The 17695-nt window shown below is 34.3% G+C and overlaps 1 protein-coding gene across 1 annotated transcript; it reads right to left on the reverse strand.

Moving 5' to 3' along the window:
- Positions 1-905: 905 nt before the first annotated feature.
- On the reverse strand, positions 906-14993 carry LOC114279389 (26S proteasome regulatory subunit 6B homolog). The gene is made up of 6 exons (XM_082920079.1): positions 14301-14993; positions 3587-3817; positions 2208-2366; positions 1884-2036; positions 1572-1655; positions 906-1329 (listed from the first exon to the last, which is right to left on the reverse strand). Exons 1-6 carry the CDS (start codon positions 14781-14783, stop codon positions 1195-1197), a joined length of 1245 nt encoding a protein of 414 aa, XP_082776205.1. The 5' UTR covers positions 14784-14993; the 3' UTR covers positions 906-1194.
- Between the last annotated feature and the right edge of the window lie 2702 nt (positions 14994-17695).

A 17695-nucleotide genomic window follows, 5' to 3' on the forward strand; every position in this document is an offset into this window, starting at 1 on the left:
TAATCAATTAAAAGTGAAGATGTACATTTTTTCCCTTTTGTGATACAAACTAATACTGTGTTTGGTTGGAGAATTTAAGAAGGAATTTGAAAAGAAAAATAAAAAAAATAGATGAAATGTGAATAAAACATATCTATATTTTACCTATTTTCACACACCTTTTCCCTTTCCTTTTCCAAATCCCTCCCCAAATCCCTCAACCAAACACAATGTAAGAGAAATTTGTGGATACAGATAAAGATGTTAAAAAATCGATGAAACCGTCTGACTAACTAAAACTAAAAGAAATTTCAATTTTTGGTCTGTTTTTCATATTTTGTGATACAAACTAAAGTGAGCAATTTTTCATACATTTTCTTCATTTATTTGTAATATAAAATTCTACAAGCCTTTATAAAACTCTTTAAAAATTCAAATAAATCTCTCTTTTACATCAAATTGATAGAACTAATAACACTGAACCCTAAGATACAGACCACAGTTTCTATCGATTTCTTAACTTTCAAAACTGAAGGAATCGATTCAATACTAAACTTACCCTTAAAACTGACCGAACTGAACTCCTACCCACACAGCAGCCAGGTTAATCTAATGACATGATAATACCATATTTGGATCATCTTAGTCACATGCATAAAAACTGAGCGACCATGATTTTTAAAGTTCCTAAAAGTGTTGCCAACCATGCTTCTAATGACAGGTAAATTATCATGATCACTCATTTTTAATTTTATTTGTGACAAGAACTTGCTCAACTCGACCTCTCCGTTTCCTGTGGAGAGGATACAAATGCGAAAATACCACCTACACATTGCACCTATAAGAATTATCTTCACGATCACATTACATTTATTCCCAACACATCACACGCACCAAAATTGAGATCTCAATTAAGCCAGCAAATATGAAGCATAAAAAATAAAATTCCAATAAGATATGAGCAAAGGTAAAGAAAGCTTTCGAACAATTATGCCAAAAAAATCATCCATAACCACCCTCTAAATGCCTTCTGAAAGCGCATTTAGGAAGCAGACAAATTTCAGCATTAAAAATATATATAAACAATTTTTTTTTTTAATAAAAAAAAGGAGCAATTTGGTGGCTAAATGGATGACAGAATCACAGATGTTAGATTTAACAGAACATGCTCCGGGAGTGAATGGCAAAATGTCCAAGTCTACTTGAGATTTATCATCATTTGTAGAAATCAAAATCGGTATCAGGCTTCTTTACATTGGTTCTGTAACCCTTTTCAAAGTCCTTTGGAAATATGACATACCGATTCTTTCGGACTGCATGCATCCCTGCTTCTTGACAAATAGCTGCAATCTGTACAAAGAAAATCACAATGGTGAAACCGAGTTTTTCAGGCAGTCTCACATTACCATGCTTAAAACCAAAATGATCTTGCAGAACACTGTAAGGTGTAAACAAATGCATAATCCAAGATAATGAACATCTTCAACAGGCAAAAAGAAAGCCCTCTTCGATGGTTATAAAAGTACAGCAATAGAATAGCTTTCTCAATTTATTTTTCAACCAAAAATTACATAAAGATAAAATCAACTAACCTCAGCAGCACTGATTTTATCTGGTCGAGAAACATAGTCCTCCAAGTCAACCTCATCACCTAAATTCATTTTGGCAGTGCAAACCTGCAAGGGAAACAGTAAAAGCCCATCTAGTTGGCAAAAGAGCAGCTAAGGTCAATGAAATCTCGTATAGAACCTAACATAATTTTTTTTTCGCCCAAGGGGTGAGGGGGAGAACTCATAACAACCATAAACATTTAAGTGCTGCCCCCTAAATAAAAAAAATAAAAAATAAAAATAAAAAAAAACAGCAAATATGACAATACTAATGATGTGTAACCCAAGACTAACCTGAAAAACAAGCCTCTTCTGCCGTCTATCCGGCAGAGGAAATTCAATCTTACGGTCAAGCCTTCCAGGACGCAAAAGTGCAGGGTCTAAAGTGTCTGCTCGATTTGTTGCCATTATAACCTTAACATTCACTGTTTGGTCAAACCCATCCATCTACACATATATTAAACACAAAGGTCAGCAAGAGAACATGTAACATCCAGGTTTGAAGAGCATTGTATGTGTTCAATCATCATGCAAAGATCCTCTAAACCCAAAGCCATAGTTTTGCATATATGAAGTTGGTCCTTCAGGCACACCAGAGTTCACAGCTCATTACCCTACCTGATTCAAGAGTTCCATGAGGATTCGCTGAACTTCTCTGTCAGCTCCAGTCTGAGCATCAAACCTAGCAGTGGCGATAGCGTCCACCTCATCGATGAAGATAATTGCAGGGGCATTTTCTTTGGCAAGGCGGAAAACATCACGAACCATTCGAGGGCCCTGCACAAAGTTTGAGAAAAAATTAAGTACTTCAGGAAAAGCAAAATAGTAATTACCATCCAAGAAATGGTGCAATCAATTATAAGCATTTTTTTTCCAAAATAAATAAACACGCAGGGAACAGGAAATGCTAAAGATCTTAATACTAAAGTGTGGTGTAAGAAGCAAACTAAACTGCAGACAAAAAGGTCCACACATGTGACATTTTTTTTTTATCAGCAACCCACACATGTGACATCATTTTCCATGAACAAGTGCGGTTGCAAGTCATATTAAACCACATGTCAAACTCCACATTTCCATTACATTTTTGTTTATAAGAACAACAAAGTAGATGCTAGAATACCCAGCAAAATATATCTACAAATTGGGTATAAATCTTCCAAGAATTAACCAACATGTAGGGTTCACACTTCACAACTTCTAGGGTGCATTTTTTTAATTGCTTTAGAATTGGTCCACTGATTTCTTATTCTAAGAATTGAGAATCTTAGGCTGTGTTTGGTGAGGCTTTGAAAAGTTGATTCCACTCCTTAGTTTGAGTGTAGTGTTTAGTTCGAGCTTTCAAAAATTGATTCCATACCCACTTTTCAAAACACGTCTACCCGGTCATCCCCCGGACGTCTCGCCGGTTGACCGGAACTGGTGGCTTTTTTTTTTTTTTTAGCACCTGTTATTTTTTATATTTTAAATAAAAAATATTTTCAAATTTTTTTTAAAAAAAATTTATGAGTTTCGAATAGAATTTTGGGTCGTGTTTGGTTATGAGTTATAAGTTTTTAAATCAAATATCATATGCCACATCAAAAATTTCAAACTCAATTCAAAATTCTTTTTAAAACTCATAACCAAACAAATTTTCCACACTCAAATCATAATTCTAAAACTCACAAACTCAAAATACAACTCTTTCTCAAATCATAATTCTAAAACTCTACCAAACGCTACCTTAGATTTGCAGAATTGGTACATTTTGTTAATGTGTAGAATTTTAGCCCTAACATTTATATTGGGCACTTCAGAACCAATTCTTCCTTAAATTGAATATGAATATAACACTATAAATAGAAGTATATGGAGTCCAATAATAATACATGGGAATGGTAGCAACTCATTGCGGTAGTGATCTTGCTAACAATTAAGTGATGGTGATGGTGGCTGCAGTGTACAATGCACACAAAAAGAAAATACCAGTTATAAAGAGAAACTTTAGAGCATACCTCGCCCAAATACTTCTGAACAAATTCTGAGCCAACAACTCTAATGAAGGAAGCGGTTGTATGATTAGCAACAGCCTTAGCTAACATGGTTTTACCAGTGCCGGGTGGGCCATAGAGTAAAACACCCCGAGGAGGATCTATTCCAATTTGTTTATATAATTCATGATGAGTCAAAGGTAACTCAACAGCTTCACGGATCTCCTGCTTTTGAATATCACAACCTCCAATATCCTGGCAAAACCACAAGAAGAGATGAGGGAGGGAAGAAATTTGACAAGAAACCAAATCATTGAAAAAAAGGAGCTAGAGTACATAAAGGAAGGGAAACATACAAGCGGTGCACAAACTAACAATACTAAATACTTGAGTACTTAACAACCAATTACTCTTTTCTTTTTTTTTTCACTGGACAATCAATTACATAGATCACCTATGAATAATAGAACTACAGTTCTTAGACCACTTCATAAGAGGCACAGCAAACCGCCAGCCCGAAAATTTACTGTGTCACTCTGACCTGTGGCAAGTTGGCCATAGAGCAGTCAACAACATTGACCTTCTTAATAAAAGATCGAAGAGAAAATTGTACTTTTTTTCTTAAAAGTAATCTTACAAACTTTCTACTGACCAATAAGTTCTGCTTTTAAAACTTGTCCAATTTAAGTGCTAAATCCAATAAAATTCCTCATTTATCCATCTTATAGTTTAACCACACAATGAGATAAATAAATAAAATAGATGGTAAACAAAATCACAAAGGAAAAAATATTTAGTCATATCCTATAAATTTACTTTTTAAATACTATTTTCATGATGCTAATTAATATTTTTTTTTGTCTAAACATCATGAAAACAGCATTTAAAAAATAAATTTATAGGATATGACTAAATATTTTTTACTTTGTTTTTTTTATTTACTATCCATTTTAATTATGTATCTCATTGTGTAATTAAACTACAAGAAGGATAAATGAGGAATTTTATTGAATTTAGAACTTCATTGGATAAATAAATAAATAAGTTGAACTTCATGGTCATTAAAAAAGTTTATAGGACTCCTGGTGTACTTTTAAGGAAAAAGCACGACTTATCCGTAATTCTCCCAAGATCAAACCCATCCAAGTAATAATAGACAGCATAGAGGCCGTAGTCACAATACCAAAATCAAAGCTAATGTTGAGGATACGGCAACGATGTTTTGCAAAAAAAAAAAGGTGGCCAGAGAAAATGTGGTGCCTTAAGTGGGTATAGTTGCCAGGTCTAGAAAGTGGAGGTGGTCGCAAAATAGTCTCGCTAAATGTGGCGGCAATGCTATAGATAAATTGGAATTTGAAGTGCTCGATTCTATTTCTATTGCAGAAAACATTTCATCCAAGTGTGCAAATAGAGAAAAATGTACATTATACTTGAGTGTAGCATTTTACATTTAGGTTCAAACTTTGACCAAATCTTCCACTTGTAATCATTGTTGTCAAATCATGAATCATTTTGCCAAAATAGTGAATAGCAAATCATGAATTGCAAGATTCACAATATTTAGCATAATATATAAGTATATATATACATATTAAAAAAAGTGTATAAAATGAAATAAATATCAATACAACTTAATTTATATGTATATACATATAAAACCATGTATACCAATACGATTAATTGATATCCCTTTTGTTTTGTGAAAATAACGCTGTTTCATGCATTATGCAAACAGAATTGAATTGTAGTAAATCGTAGAAAATCACAATGAATCATAGTGAATCACAAATGAATCGTACGATCACTCAATTTAAGATTCGACAATACAACTCAAATCTTTTTGGTTGAAAGAATCATATGAATCACAAGATTCTAACAACCATGCTTGTAACCTTCTATATTTCTTTACCTAAGCATCAATACCTTTTTCATAGGCTATTTTACGTGCACTCCACTCACTAGTGGTTCTACAAAAAAGCATTACATTTCACATATTTGAATATTTTGATAATTGATCCATAAGAGAGCGTCAACATCAACATTACTATAGACATTAGACATCAAACCAATACTTAATTACATGTGAGGGTATGAACAAGAGTATAAAAAAAATGGTATTGGTGGCATAGTGATATGTCTAACTATTCCAAATTTTGTGAAGTCCTATGTTTATAAAATAAGATATGAAATGGTAAATCACCTGGCAGTGGAACAAATTTGCATTAAAGAAAAAGAATTACATAGAAATACAGTAAGCTTCTATAACTCAATCAATAAATTAGCATGATAATAAAAACAAATGAATGTAAAGGGAGGAAAGAAAACTATGAAGGGTTTAGAGTAAATAAAATTTGAATATGCCAAAATGCCATGCCACATGGAAAGAATAGATAGGGCAAATTGGGATACAAAACCCTTAAAATTCTTTGGATCAAAGAATCAGCATTTGAAGTGAAAATCAATTATATAGAACTTAGAACTATATGTGATCTAGGAGAGTGCTGGATTTTCAAAACAGAGGCTCTTTGACAGCGTAAACAGTGGGTACTTTAGTGTTTTTAGGGTTAAATTAAAGGCTAATAGGTAGGCGAAGGGATTAGGGTTAATTTGGGGGTGATTGGATGGGATTTTGAGGTTGAAAAGTGCACTTTTCAAGGGCTGTGAATAGTAATCCAAGAATAATAAATTGAAACAGAAAAGAAAAAGAAAGAAGAGAAGAAGATAGGCATATGAATTACTCCTAGAATTCCTTAGGCATCACACAATCCATAAAGAAACTTCAAAAGCTCTTAAAATTCTCTAAAATATTAATTCTATCAAATTTAGAAGCATTACATAACTTTATATAGACTTTAGAGACTTCCTAAACCAACTATAACCAAAAAAGAAAACTGCTTAAATATCTTTGACAACCAAATAAGAAACATAAACAAAAACTAATTAAATAACTTGACCTATAAGACAACCCATGGGTGACCCCTACTGCCCATGTCAGCAAATATAAAATTATCAAAACACCTCTCATTCTAGAAACATAAAAATAATCATAATAGGATTATAATAATACTAGAAACATGATTATGTATGGTTCTTATCGATTCCTCTTTAAAACCATTCCAATTTTCCAATATCGCCGCTTCTTTGAATTTAGCCTTCACTGAGCTTCTTATAGTCTGCATCAATATCTATAAGCTCAGACAAAAAGTTTTTTTTTCAACACCTTGATGTATTTTGACAAATTATCCTGGTAAGACCAACCTATGGTGTTCCAACTTTCTCAGCACTCTCTATCTCTCTAGACTTTTACCGGATAAAGATTCCTATCGTCTCTAACTCTTCACATTCAATCTTACCCGTGTATTTGACTCTTTCACAGTGCGTGACTCGAATTTCTCTCAATCTTCAAATTGGTCATCAATGATTGTACCTTCCTTGTACTCATTGGCTGTGTCAATTTGCAATCTAACTCTTCATTGCTCAACATTAGTTACACCAATACTTGGTACATTTATTAATTTTTAATTTTCTTTGATTTCTTGTGTTTACATTTTTATTACAGTAAATGTGATATGAATTGCTTGTTCATGAATTTAATTTTTACAAATGAAAAAGTTGTATACTTTTAATTATGGTGTTGCAATATAAATGCTTTTATTCATATTTATTGTTGTTTTAAATGAAAAGTTTTACAAAAAATAAAAACTTATATGCTTGTGTTTGTATCGAAAATGACCACCTTGTCAGATAATTCCACGTAACATTGGTCATGCAAATAAATGGATGTACATGGTAGCTCTAGTAAATTTTTAGATTTGAAAAGTTTGATGAAGCATCTCTAAAGTGATTTTTCGAAATCAAAAGGTAACACATGGCACGAGTGACCCATGAAAGTGAAGGTACTTGGTAGTTTCATCAAGTATACTTATCAGATAATGATAGTGGTTGATTCCTAATATATGGGAAATAGGTTGAGATATTATCTGCAGCAAAATGTGTTCCTATATTTTAGGAGATAGTTATTGACCATTATTCCATTTAAACCACCATGGAGCTATAATCTTGAGATTTGGTCTGGTGGTTATGACACATGTCATTCATCCACATCACATTTGGAGTTCCACTACCTATGATTCAACGGCCAAAAAGTGGCAACAACTATTACTCCTGCAAATTAACAAATTCAACACAGGAGATAATTCAGCACGTGTTCGAGATATTTGGGCCTCAAATCTTGTTCATAGGACATGTGGCAACTAGAGAGTTAGTCTAGCACCCCACCAACAAAAGTAGTTGAGAAGATTTAGGAGGTCATCTAGCTGTTTAGGATGATCTTCTGACTTCTAAACAGGAGATTACGCAAGCCCCAAGGGGATAAGAGAGTCAATCTAGTACCCCACCAACAAAAGCAGTTGAGAAGATTCAAAAGGTTATCTAGTTGTTTTGGATGATCTTTTGACTTATAAATAGGAGATTATGCAAGCCCCAAGGGGATAAGAGAGTCAGTCTAGCACCCACCAACAGAAGTAGTTGAGAAGATTTAGGAGGTCATCTAGCTGTTTAGGATGATCTTCTAAGCTCCAAACATAAGATTATGCACGGCCCAAGGGGATAAAAGCTTCATGGTTCTTTGCTTGCCTCAATGAAGAGAACTTAAAATCTCCCAAGGGTTTTAAGTTAGAAAGAAGAGATGGTAGGAGGAAACACAAACAAGAATTTCCCAAACTTAATGTATTCAAACGGATTGAAAATACCCAAAGTAACAGGAACAAATTTCAATGAAAAACAATTGTATTACAATGGATTGAAAATACAATTGAGACAAGAACAAATTGCCACAGATGACAAGAACAAAAAAAAGTCTACAATAGGGTGGTCATTTTCAAACAAGTCATCTAAATGCTATGAAGCACGGATACTCCGAAATAGGCTCCGTACGCGTGTCGGATACGTATTGTATACGGATACGCATCCGATACAGTGTGATATGTATCAAATACGGCAAAGAAGTATCCCATATATATTTTTTTTAATTTTTTGAATTTCGGATACGTTTGGAATACGTAAGGATACTTCAAGATACTTTCGGGATACGGCGGGGCAAAAATATAATTTAAAAACCTTATACTAGAGGTCAAATTGTAATATAACAAAAGTAATGTAAAATAAAACAAAAAAATCAACCAACTTTCAAGCCCTAGGTTCGAACAGCAGCAGTAAGAGGAGTCGTCGTCGTCTCTATCGCGAGGAAGGTTCACGAACAGCAGACAGCAGCAAGGAGGACGAGAAGTCGTCGATCAGGTTCGTCCTCTCTCCCGCTCCCTCTCCCTCTCCCTTTCGCTTCCTCTCTCTCTCTCCCTCTTGCTCAATCTCACAGTCTCTCTCTCTGTCTCCCTCTCACTCGATCTCACTCACTCCCTTTCCCTCTCCCTCTCCCTCTCATTCGATCTCTCTCTCTTTCTCTCTCTCTCTCTCTCTCTCTCCTAGTTCCTGTTTTGATTTTTCTTTTTTCTTTTTTTCTTGTGTTTTTGACTCACCCATGTGAGAGTTATTCACGTGACTCTTTTTTATTGAGTTATTAGGATGATATTTTGATTACCCTTTTATCATCTTTTAATTTAACCAATTTTTACAATTGATCCCTCACTTTTTAAATAATTATAGTAAAGTCTGCACGCTTCCTTCTTGTATTTTAATGTACCCCTTCCATCATAACATCATTTAAATTTTAGGTAAAAATTGAAATCTATGAAATTAAAATAAAATTTGAGTAAAAATTGAGTTATTAGGATGATAGTTTTGACTCTTTTTTTTTTTACTCTTTTATTTAAAATTTAAATTTTCAAAATTTGTGTTATTAGGTGAATTTTGAGACTTTTTTTGTTAAATTTAAATTTTCAGAATTTTTCGTAGCTTTATAGGAATCTTTCTTTTTTATTAAGTTGTCTTTTGCTTTAAGTTTTATTTTTATGCATGCTACATTACTAAAAATTGTAAAAATAATATTTTTTACGAACGTATCCCCGCTATACCCGTATCCTAATTTTTCAATTTTGTCGTATCGCCGTATCCGCATTGTATCGTATCTGTATCCCGTATCAGTATCCATGCTTCCTAGTCTAAATGCATCTTGAAGCCAATAAGGAGTTCATTCAATTCTTTTTTACAATTTTAGTTTAGGCCTCATAAAAAATTTCTTGTTCCACACCTGGCCAAAAAGAGGGCAATTTATAGGTTGTATATTACGTATGGGCATAGTGGCAGTGTGCTAAATACTGATAGGTATAATACTAGCAGTGAAGGGAGCCGGCAAATGAGAAAGGATTTTCATCAGGTAAGTGTCACAGTGGTATTTTACGATCCAGGTTGGCCCAACCTAATAGTGTGGGGCTACTGCAGTGTGTGCTCCTGATCCCCTGGTCTTTTGACAGAAACATATATACCTAAAATATATAGTATATAAGAGCAACTCCAATGGCTGCCATTTGAGTTGTCATTGCCAAAGTTTGACAAGCTCAAATTTTTTCCCCTCCAACAATTTGTTATATCACTCAGCCAAATTTTAGTAATGTTAAATTTTGTGCTAAATTTAGTTCAAGGTCTCTCTCTGGCATTTTATTTGACATTGCTTGAGAAAATGCCAAAAAATGAACAATAACTAAGAGGCTTTAGCAAGCAGATCCCACCCTTGGAGCAAACTACACCATAGCTAAGAGGCTTTAGTTCCTTTAGAGGCTACCAGAAAATTTGTACTTAGATGCCTTCAAGCACCCCAGAAAGAATTTGGAGACTGCAGAATCCTCCATTCTTCACACGCCAACAGGGCCAGTTTGAAAGATCTCATGTCTCCAAAGCCAAATCCCCATTGAAACTTTGCTTTGGAAAGACTATCCCAATTTATCCAATGGACTCCTTTCCCTTGAATGCCACCCCTTCACTAGAACATGCTAATGTAGGAGTTGAGTTTGGCAGCAAAAAACATGCCATAACATAGGCAATAAGGGCTTGAACAACCGATTTGATCAAAGTTTCACAACCTGTGTGAGAGAGAAGCTTTTGTTTCCAACCCTAAATTTAATTCAAAGCTTTTTTCCACCATAAAATCAAAGGCTTCAGCTTTATTTTTTCACCAGAAAGTGGGCAGACCCAATTATTTTGCATCAGGCTCAAGTTGAGGAATCTAAAACAGATCACAGGCAGACTTATTGACATCACTAGAGATATTAGTAAAGAAGTCAATACCTAATTTGTCAAAGTTGGTTAGTTTCCTAGAGGCTTCACTATACAATTTAAAAAGATCCATCAACTTCCTACACTTTTGAACATTAGCTTTAATAAACACGGTAGCATCATAAGCAAAAAATAGATGGGATAAGATTGACTAGCTTCTGGTAATTTTGACTTCTGAGATCTCTTGGCTTATCAACTTATAGGATATAAATTTAGAAAGAACATCAACAACTAAAGGATCTCATTGCTTTATCCCTCTTGATGGCAAGAATGGAACCCATTTATCCCCATTAACTTGGACTGAAAAGGAAACGGACAGTGATCATAATTTCCATAAGCCATTGGATCCAGCCAGAAATAATACCGATTTTCCTCATAACTTGAGCAAAAAACTCCCATTGAAACCTGTCATAGGCTTTGTTGAAGTCCAGCATAATAGCCATATCAGCAAATTTTACTTTCTTCTTAAGATTAATGAAAAGCTTCATAGGCTATGATAATGCTATCTTGGATCATTCTACGTGGAACCAACGCTGCTTGGTTTGGGGTTACGATGTGGTTGAGGATCTTCTTAAGCCTATTAGCCAGGATCTTGGCAATAATTTTCAAATTAAAATTGCAAAGGCTAATTGGGTGGTATTGTGTATGGGATTCAGAAGCATTCACCTTTGGAATAAGAGCAAGATTGGTTTGGTTTAATACTATCAAAAAAATACACATGAAAAAAGCTTCTCACGACCTTGCACACATTAGGGACTATTTTCTCCCATATTGTTGATAAAACAAGCCAAGATGGCCATTAGGTCGAGGAACCTTTGAAGAACCCAATTGAAAAATTGCCTTCTTCACTTCTACATGTGCAACGGGTTTGGTAAGCTCAAAATTCATATCATCAAACAACATCAGAGCCACCACTCTAAAAATTTCTTTGAAGTTTCTCTATACCATGCCACTAAACATATTGGAAAAATAGAATAGCAGATGATCATTAATATCCACGTCTGAAGATAAAAAATCACCCTTTTTGTTTTAAGCTTAAGAACTTGATTGCACCACCTTCTCTAAGTTGCCGTAGAATGAGAAAAAGTTGTGTTCTGATCTCCATATTTCAACCAATTAATCCTAGACCTGGCCCAATCCCAGCCCTACTTTGTTACAGAACCCCCAGATAGCCCAAGGTCATTATGCATTAATAATACCTCTATAATCATAGGCTCAACAAGAAATCTCCAAATAGAATAATTAAGCCCAAATATGAGCCCGAGAAGACTGTTGATGAATCTAAACCCTATAAAATGTTGCTCAAAGTTTGTCCACTAAGAGGAAAGCAAATGATATTCACGAAGATGGATCCCACGACCTCAACCTTGCCAGGATCAAACCTGTGATTCCTTCCAGCAACCTAGCTACAAGGGGCAACCCCTGCAAAAATCATGTACTATTGCTCCCCCAAAAGGTAATACCCCAAAAAGGCAAAATTGTCAAAGCAAAGGGCAAACCCAAGAAACAAACTAAAAGCACAGATATGAAACTGGTTAAGGTTCTAGTCAAGGTTTTAAATAATGGTGGCAGTTACCGTAACGGTAACAGTAGCATTGACGCAGTTGTGAGGTGCAACGGTCGTATCGTAATGTTGGCCGCAATAGGAACTGTGGATTTTTTTAGTTCTTCGCACAACTTTAAAAAAACATATCAATACATATGTTTTTATTTCATAATCACATTTACGTTCCGTTTGTTTGGGTGAAAAACATTTTCTATGGAAAAAAATTTTCAAAAAATATTTTCTGGAGAAATTTTTTTTCTATGTTTGGTGATAGTGTAGTGAAACAAATGTGGAGGTGGAGGCGATGGCATGATGGCGGGGTGGTAGTGTGGGTGATAGCAATGGTGATGGTGGCCGTGGTGATGGTGTGGTCGTGGAGGTGAGATTGGTAGTGGTAGTGGTAGTGTAGTGATATTTGTAAGACTTTAGTTTGGAGAACATTTTCCGCCTTTTAAAAGTGGAAAACATTTTCTACCTATATACGCTCATTTTATGTTGACCATGGAAAATATTTCCATTGGTTTTCGTTTTTCATTGTACCAAACACCAAAAAATACAGAATATTTTTTAGAAAATACTTTCCGCACAAACAAACAGAGCGTTAGTGAGGTTCAAAATGATTTTAAATATTTTTGCTTAGTTTTAAAACATGATCCAATATATATATATATATACTAATCTTTATATTAGTTTTAAGTCACTATGGAAAAATTTTCTATTATTGAATTTATTTAATTTTCTTTACTTTATACTTATAGATGACTTCCAATTTGTTAAGGAAAAAAAAATGAAATATGTTTAGTATTAAAAATAAAAATATCATGAACATAAGTTTAAAATACAAAATGTCAACGTAAGAATGTTTTACGTAACACAAAATCTAAATTTTGTTTAATAAATTTAAAATAAGAGAAATAGATATAAGTTAATATTCAAAATATAATTAAGTGAAAAAGTAATAAAATTTTATAAAACTTGAATATTGGACATTTAAAACATTCATAGATGAAATTTTTACGTAAATTCTATGCAATCAAAAAATAAAAAGAGAAAATAGCATTATATACAAAATTTATATAAAAAAAAAAATTTAAATAAAATGGGCGTAATGGTCATAACAGCCATAAAAGTGTTGCAGCGACAATGTAACGGCCGTTCCAGCCTTTACGTAATGGTGGAGACTGTTACAATTGTGAATTTCTGCCACACTACTATAGCAACTGTAATGAGTGGTGGTAACCACCACAACCATTACGTAGGTTGCGGTCACTTTTTAAAACCTTGGCCCTAGTACAAAGTCTTGATCTTCCAAACTTTGAATGGGCAATGGTGGCTGGCCCAAATAGCCACACGCTCAATGTTGGCGATTAGCTGGAATTGTTAGGAGATAGGGCGACCCCTAACAATCCATCCAGGTCATCCGAGGGTTGGTGACAACCCATTGCCCTGTTGGGCTTTTCTTGATTGAGACCAAAAATAAGAGTTCAGAGTTGTAAGGACTCCAAGATCTCTACATTTTCCTAAAAAGTGATATATAGAACCAGAGGGTACTCATGGGGGGACTTGGCTTTAGGGTGGAATGAGGTTGATTTACATCAGATTCAAATCCAAAAACATTCTCAGATGTCATGCTACTTGTGCCTCAAAGTTAGTTATGCTCTATACTTGATAGAGCATAAAAAGTTAGTTATATAGAGAAATTAACCAATTAAAAATCATTTATACTATATATACATATACATACGAGTCTATGACCACAGAAACCCTAAAATTAATTTCCTAATCAACTACAAAATATCCTCAAACCGTAATCAAAGCGTTCTCTAATCAAGTTAGCTCAGAGATATCTATACTAACATATGACCACAAAAACCCTAGAATCAATTTCTATGAAATATCTGAATCTAACAGAGAGTTGTCTAATCAAGATAACAACTATACATATATATATATATATACACTCACATTATAGGTAACATCAGGCTTCTCGGACTGGCTGAGCAGCGAAATACTGGAATCAGCCTCCGGAGGCAAGACATCAACGAGGGCATTGGAGTGGCGGTGCAAGGCAACAGAAGCAGAGGGCTTCAAAAGCTCGCGATTAATGGTACTGAGAATCCTGACATAGTAATTGGAGCCAGTGGTGGAACCAACAATACCGTTGTTCTGATCAATCATCTCCATGAACTGACCGATGACGAGGGGGACAGATTGGATCCGCTTGACCTCTTCCTGGGCACGGAGGAGCTCGCGCTTCAGATTCTTCTGCTCGTCCTTCACGTACTCTTCTTGGATCTCGATGAACTCCAGTTGCCGTTCCAGGGATTTCAGCCGGCTGTAGAGGTCGTCTTCGTCGTCGGAGCTGGAGTGGGGATCCGGGAGGATGGCTGGGAGGGTTGCTGGTGGATTGGGTAAGGGTTTCGGCTCCACCACCATCACTGAAGCCATTGTTGTTGTTGTTGCTGTTTTCGGTGGTTCCGGTATTTGCCGATGATCTGGAGAGAGGAGGAGAAGAGAAGGCTGAAAAAGCGAGAATGCAGTGAGGGTTTCCAAGAACAAGAGGAAAGCGTGAACTCAGCTTTCAATGGAGCTTTATATTGCCCTCGTTTGGCATATGAGTTTTTTTTTTTTTTCCTTCTCTCTCTCTTCTTTTTTGTCTTTTTTTTATTTTTGGGTTAAAATAGTTTTAGAAAGGGCAAATTACAAACCCCATTGAGATTTGATAAAAATATAAATTTTTTTGAGATTTGAGAAATTATAAATTGTCTCTTGAGGGTCAAATTTTCATAACAAATTAAGGAAAATTATGGGAGAATCTGTATGAAAATAAAAACCTCAAGGAGCAATTTGTTATGAAAATATAAACCTCAGGAGGTGTGATGTAATTTCTCAAACTTCAGGGGAGAATCTGTATTTTCACCAAACCTCAAGGGGTGTTTGTAATTTGCCCTTATAAAAAATATAAAATAAATTAAAAAAATAAAGGGTAATTTACAAGTAAGTCCCGTTTTAGCAAACAACGGTCCATTATGTCCTAGTTCAAAAACTTTTAACCAGTAAGTCCCATAATCCATTTATATGACGAAACTACCCTTACCAAATCAAAACACAAAACAAAAATCGCAGATTCACGATTTCATTCACAGTTCATCCCGCCATTTCTCACCCTCGCAGATTTCATTCTCACATTCATCAATTTCACCTCACATTTCATCTTTCTTCATCAATCTCGTCTCAGATTTCACAAAAACAACTAGATCATCAAACATTCAAACATCCGAAAACCAAAAATGGTGAAAATAAGTAAGATTCAAGTATCTTAAACCCTAGTTTTTGCAAAATCTTTCATTTTCGAAACTTTTGTTTTTCATTTCCATTTCAGCTTGAATGCTGAGTTCGAAAGTTTCATTTTCGAACCTTTTGTTTTTTATTTCCATTTCAGCTAGAATGTTGAGTTCGAAACTTTTGTTTTTGTTTTTGTTTGTGAATCTGAGAACATTGATTGTAATGCCACAAAAATTATGTTCTCTTGCTTTCTATTTAGGTTTCAATGTTGATTTTGGTGCGACTGCTGTGAATATTCTCAGATCCATAGTGAATTTGAGTGAAAAACCCTAGTTAATCATGTTCCCTTGCTTTCTGTTTAGGTTTCATCGTTGATTTTGGTGCGATTAGTGTGAATATTCTCAAATTCTTAGTGAATTTGAGTGAAAAATTCTAGTTAATCATGTTTTCTTGCTTTCTGTTTAGGTTTCAATGTTGATTTTGGTGCGATTGCCGTGAATATTCTCAGATTCTTAATGAATTTGAGTGAAAAACCCTAGTTAATCACGTTCTCATTCTTTCTATTCAAGTTTCAATGTTGATTTTGGTGCGATTGCTGTGAATATTGTTAGATTCTTAGTGAATTTGAGTGAAAAACCCTTGTTAATCATGTTAGCTTGCTTTCTATTTAGGTTTTTTTGTTGATTTTGGTGCGATTGCTGTGAATATTCTCAGATTCTTAGTGAATTTGAGTGAAAAACCCGAATTAATCATGTTGCCTTGCTTTCTATTTAGGTTTCATTGTTGATTTTGGTGCAATTGCTGTGAATATTCTCAGATTCTTAGTGAATTTGAGTGAAACACCCTAGTTAATCATGTTGCCTTGCTTTCTATTTAGGTTTCATTGTTAATTTTGGTGCAATTGCTATGAATATTCTCAGATTCTTAGTGAATTTGAGTGAAAAACCCTAGTTAATTATGTTTCCTTACTTTCTATTTAGGTTTCATTGTTGATTTTGGTGCGATTGCTGTGAATATTCTCTAATTCTTAGTGAATTTGAGTGAAAAACCCTAGTTAATCATGTTCTCTTGCTTTCTATTTAAGTGTCAATGTTGATTTTGGTGCGATTACTGTTAATATTCTCAGATTCTTAGTGAATTTGAGCGAAAAACCCTAGTTAATCATTTTCTCTTACTTTCAATTTAGTTTTTAATGTTGATTTTAGTACCATTGTTGTTAATGTTTTCAGATTCATATTGAATTTGAGTGAAAAACCCTAATTAATCAACTTCTGTTACTTCCAATTTAGGATTCAATGTTGATTTGGGTACCATTGCTGTTAATGTTCTCACATTCTTACTGAAATTACGTGAAAAACCCTACTTAATCATATCCTATTCCTTTCAATTTAGGTTTCAATGTTGAGTGTGGTACCATTGCTGTCAATGTTCTCATATTTTCAATCAATTTTAGTCAAAAACCTTAGTTAATCATATTCTCTTGGTTTCAATTTAGCTTTCATTGTTGATTTTGGCATGATTCCTGTGAATGTTCTCAAATTCTTAGACAATTTGAGTAAAAAACCTTAGTAAATCTTATTCTATGGTTTCAATTTAGCTTTCAATGTTGATTTTGGCACGATTCCTGTGAATGTTCTCAAATTCTTAGACAATTTGAGTAAAAAACCTTAGTGAATCTTATTCTATGGTTTCAATTTAGCTTTCAATGTTGATTTTGGCACGATTCCTGTGAATGTTCTCAGATTCTTAGATGATTTGAGTGAAAAACCTTAGTGAATCTTATTCTCTTGGTTTGAATTTAGCTTTCAATATTGATTTTGGCACGATTCCTGTGAATGTTCTCAGATTCTTAGACGATTTAAGTAAAAAACCTTAGTGAATCTTATTCTCTGGTTTCAATTTAGCTTTCAATGTTGATTTTGGCACGATTCCTGTGAATGTTCTCAAATTCTTAGACAATTTGATTAAAAAACCTTAGTGAATCTTATTCTCTGGTTTAAATTTAGCTTTCAATGTTGATTTTGGCACGATTCCTGTGAATGTTCTCAAATTCTTAGACAATTTGAGTAAAAAAC

Source organism: Camellia sinensis, chromosome 3 (genome assembly GCF_055761805.1).
Source record: "Camellia sinensis isolate YWXY chromosome 3, ASM5576180v1, whole genome shotgun sequence".
Classification (NCBI taxonomy): Eukaryota; Viridiplantae; Streptophyta; class Magnoliopsida; order Ericales; family Theaceae; genus Camellia; species Camellia sinensis.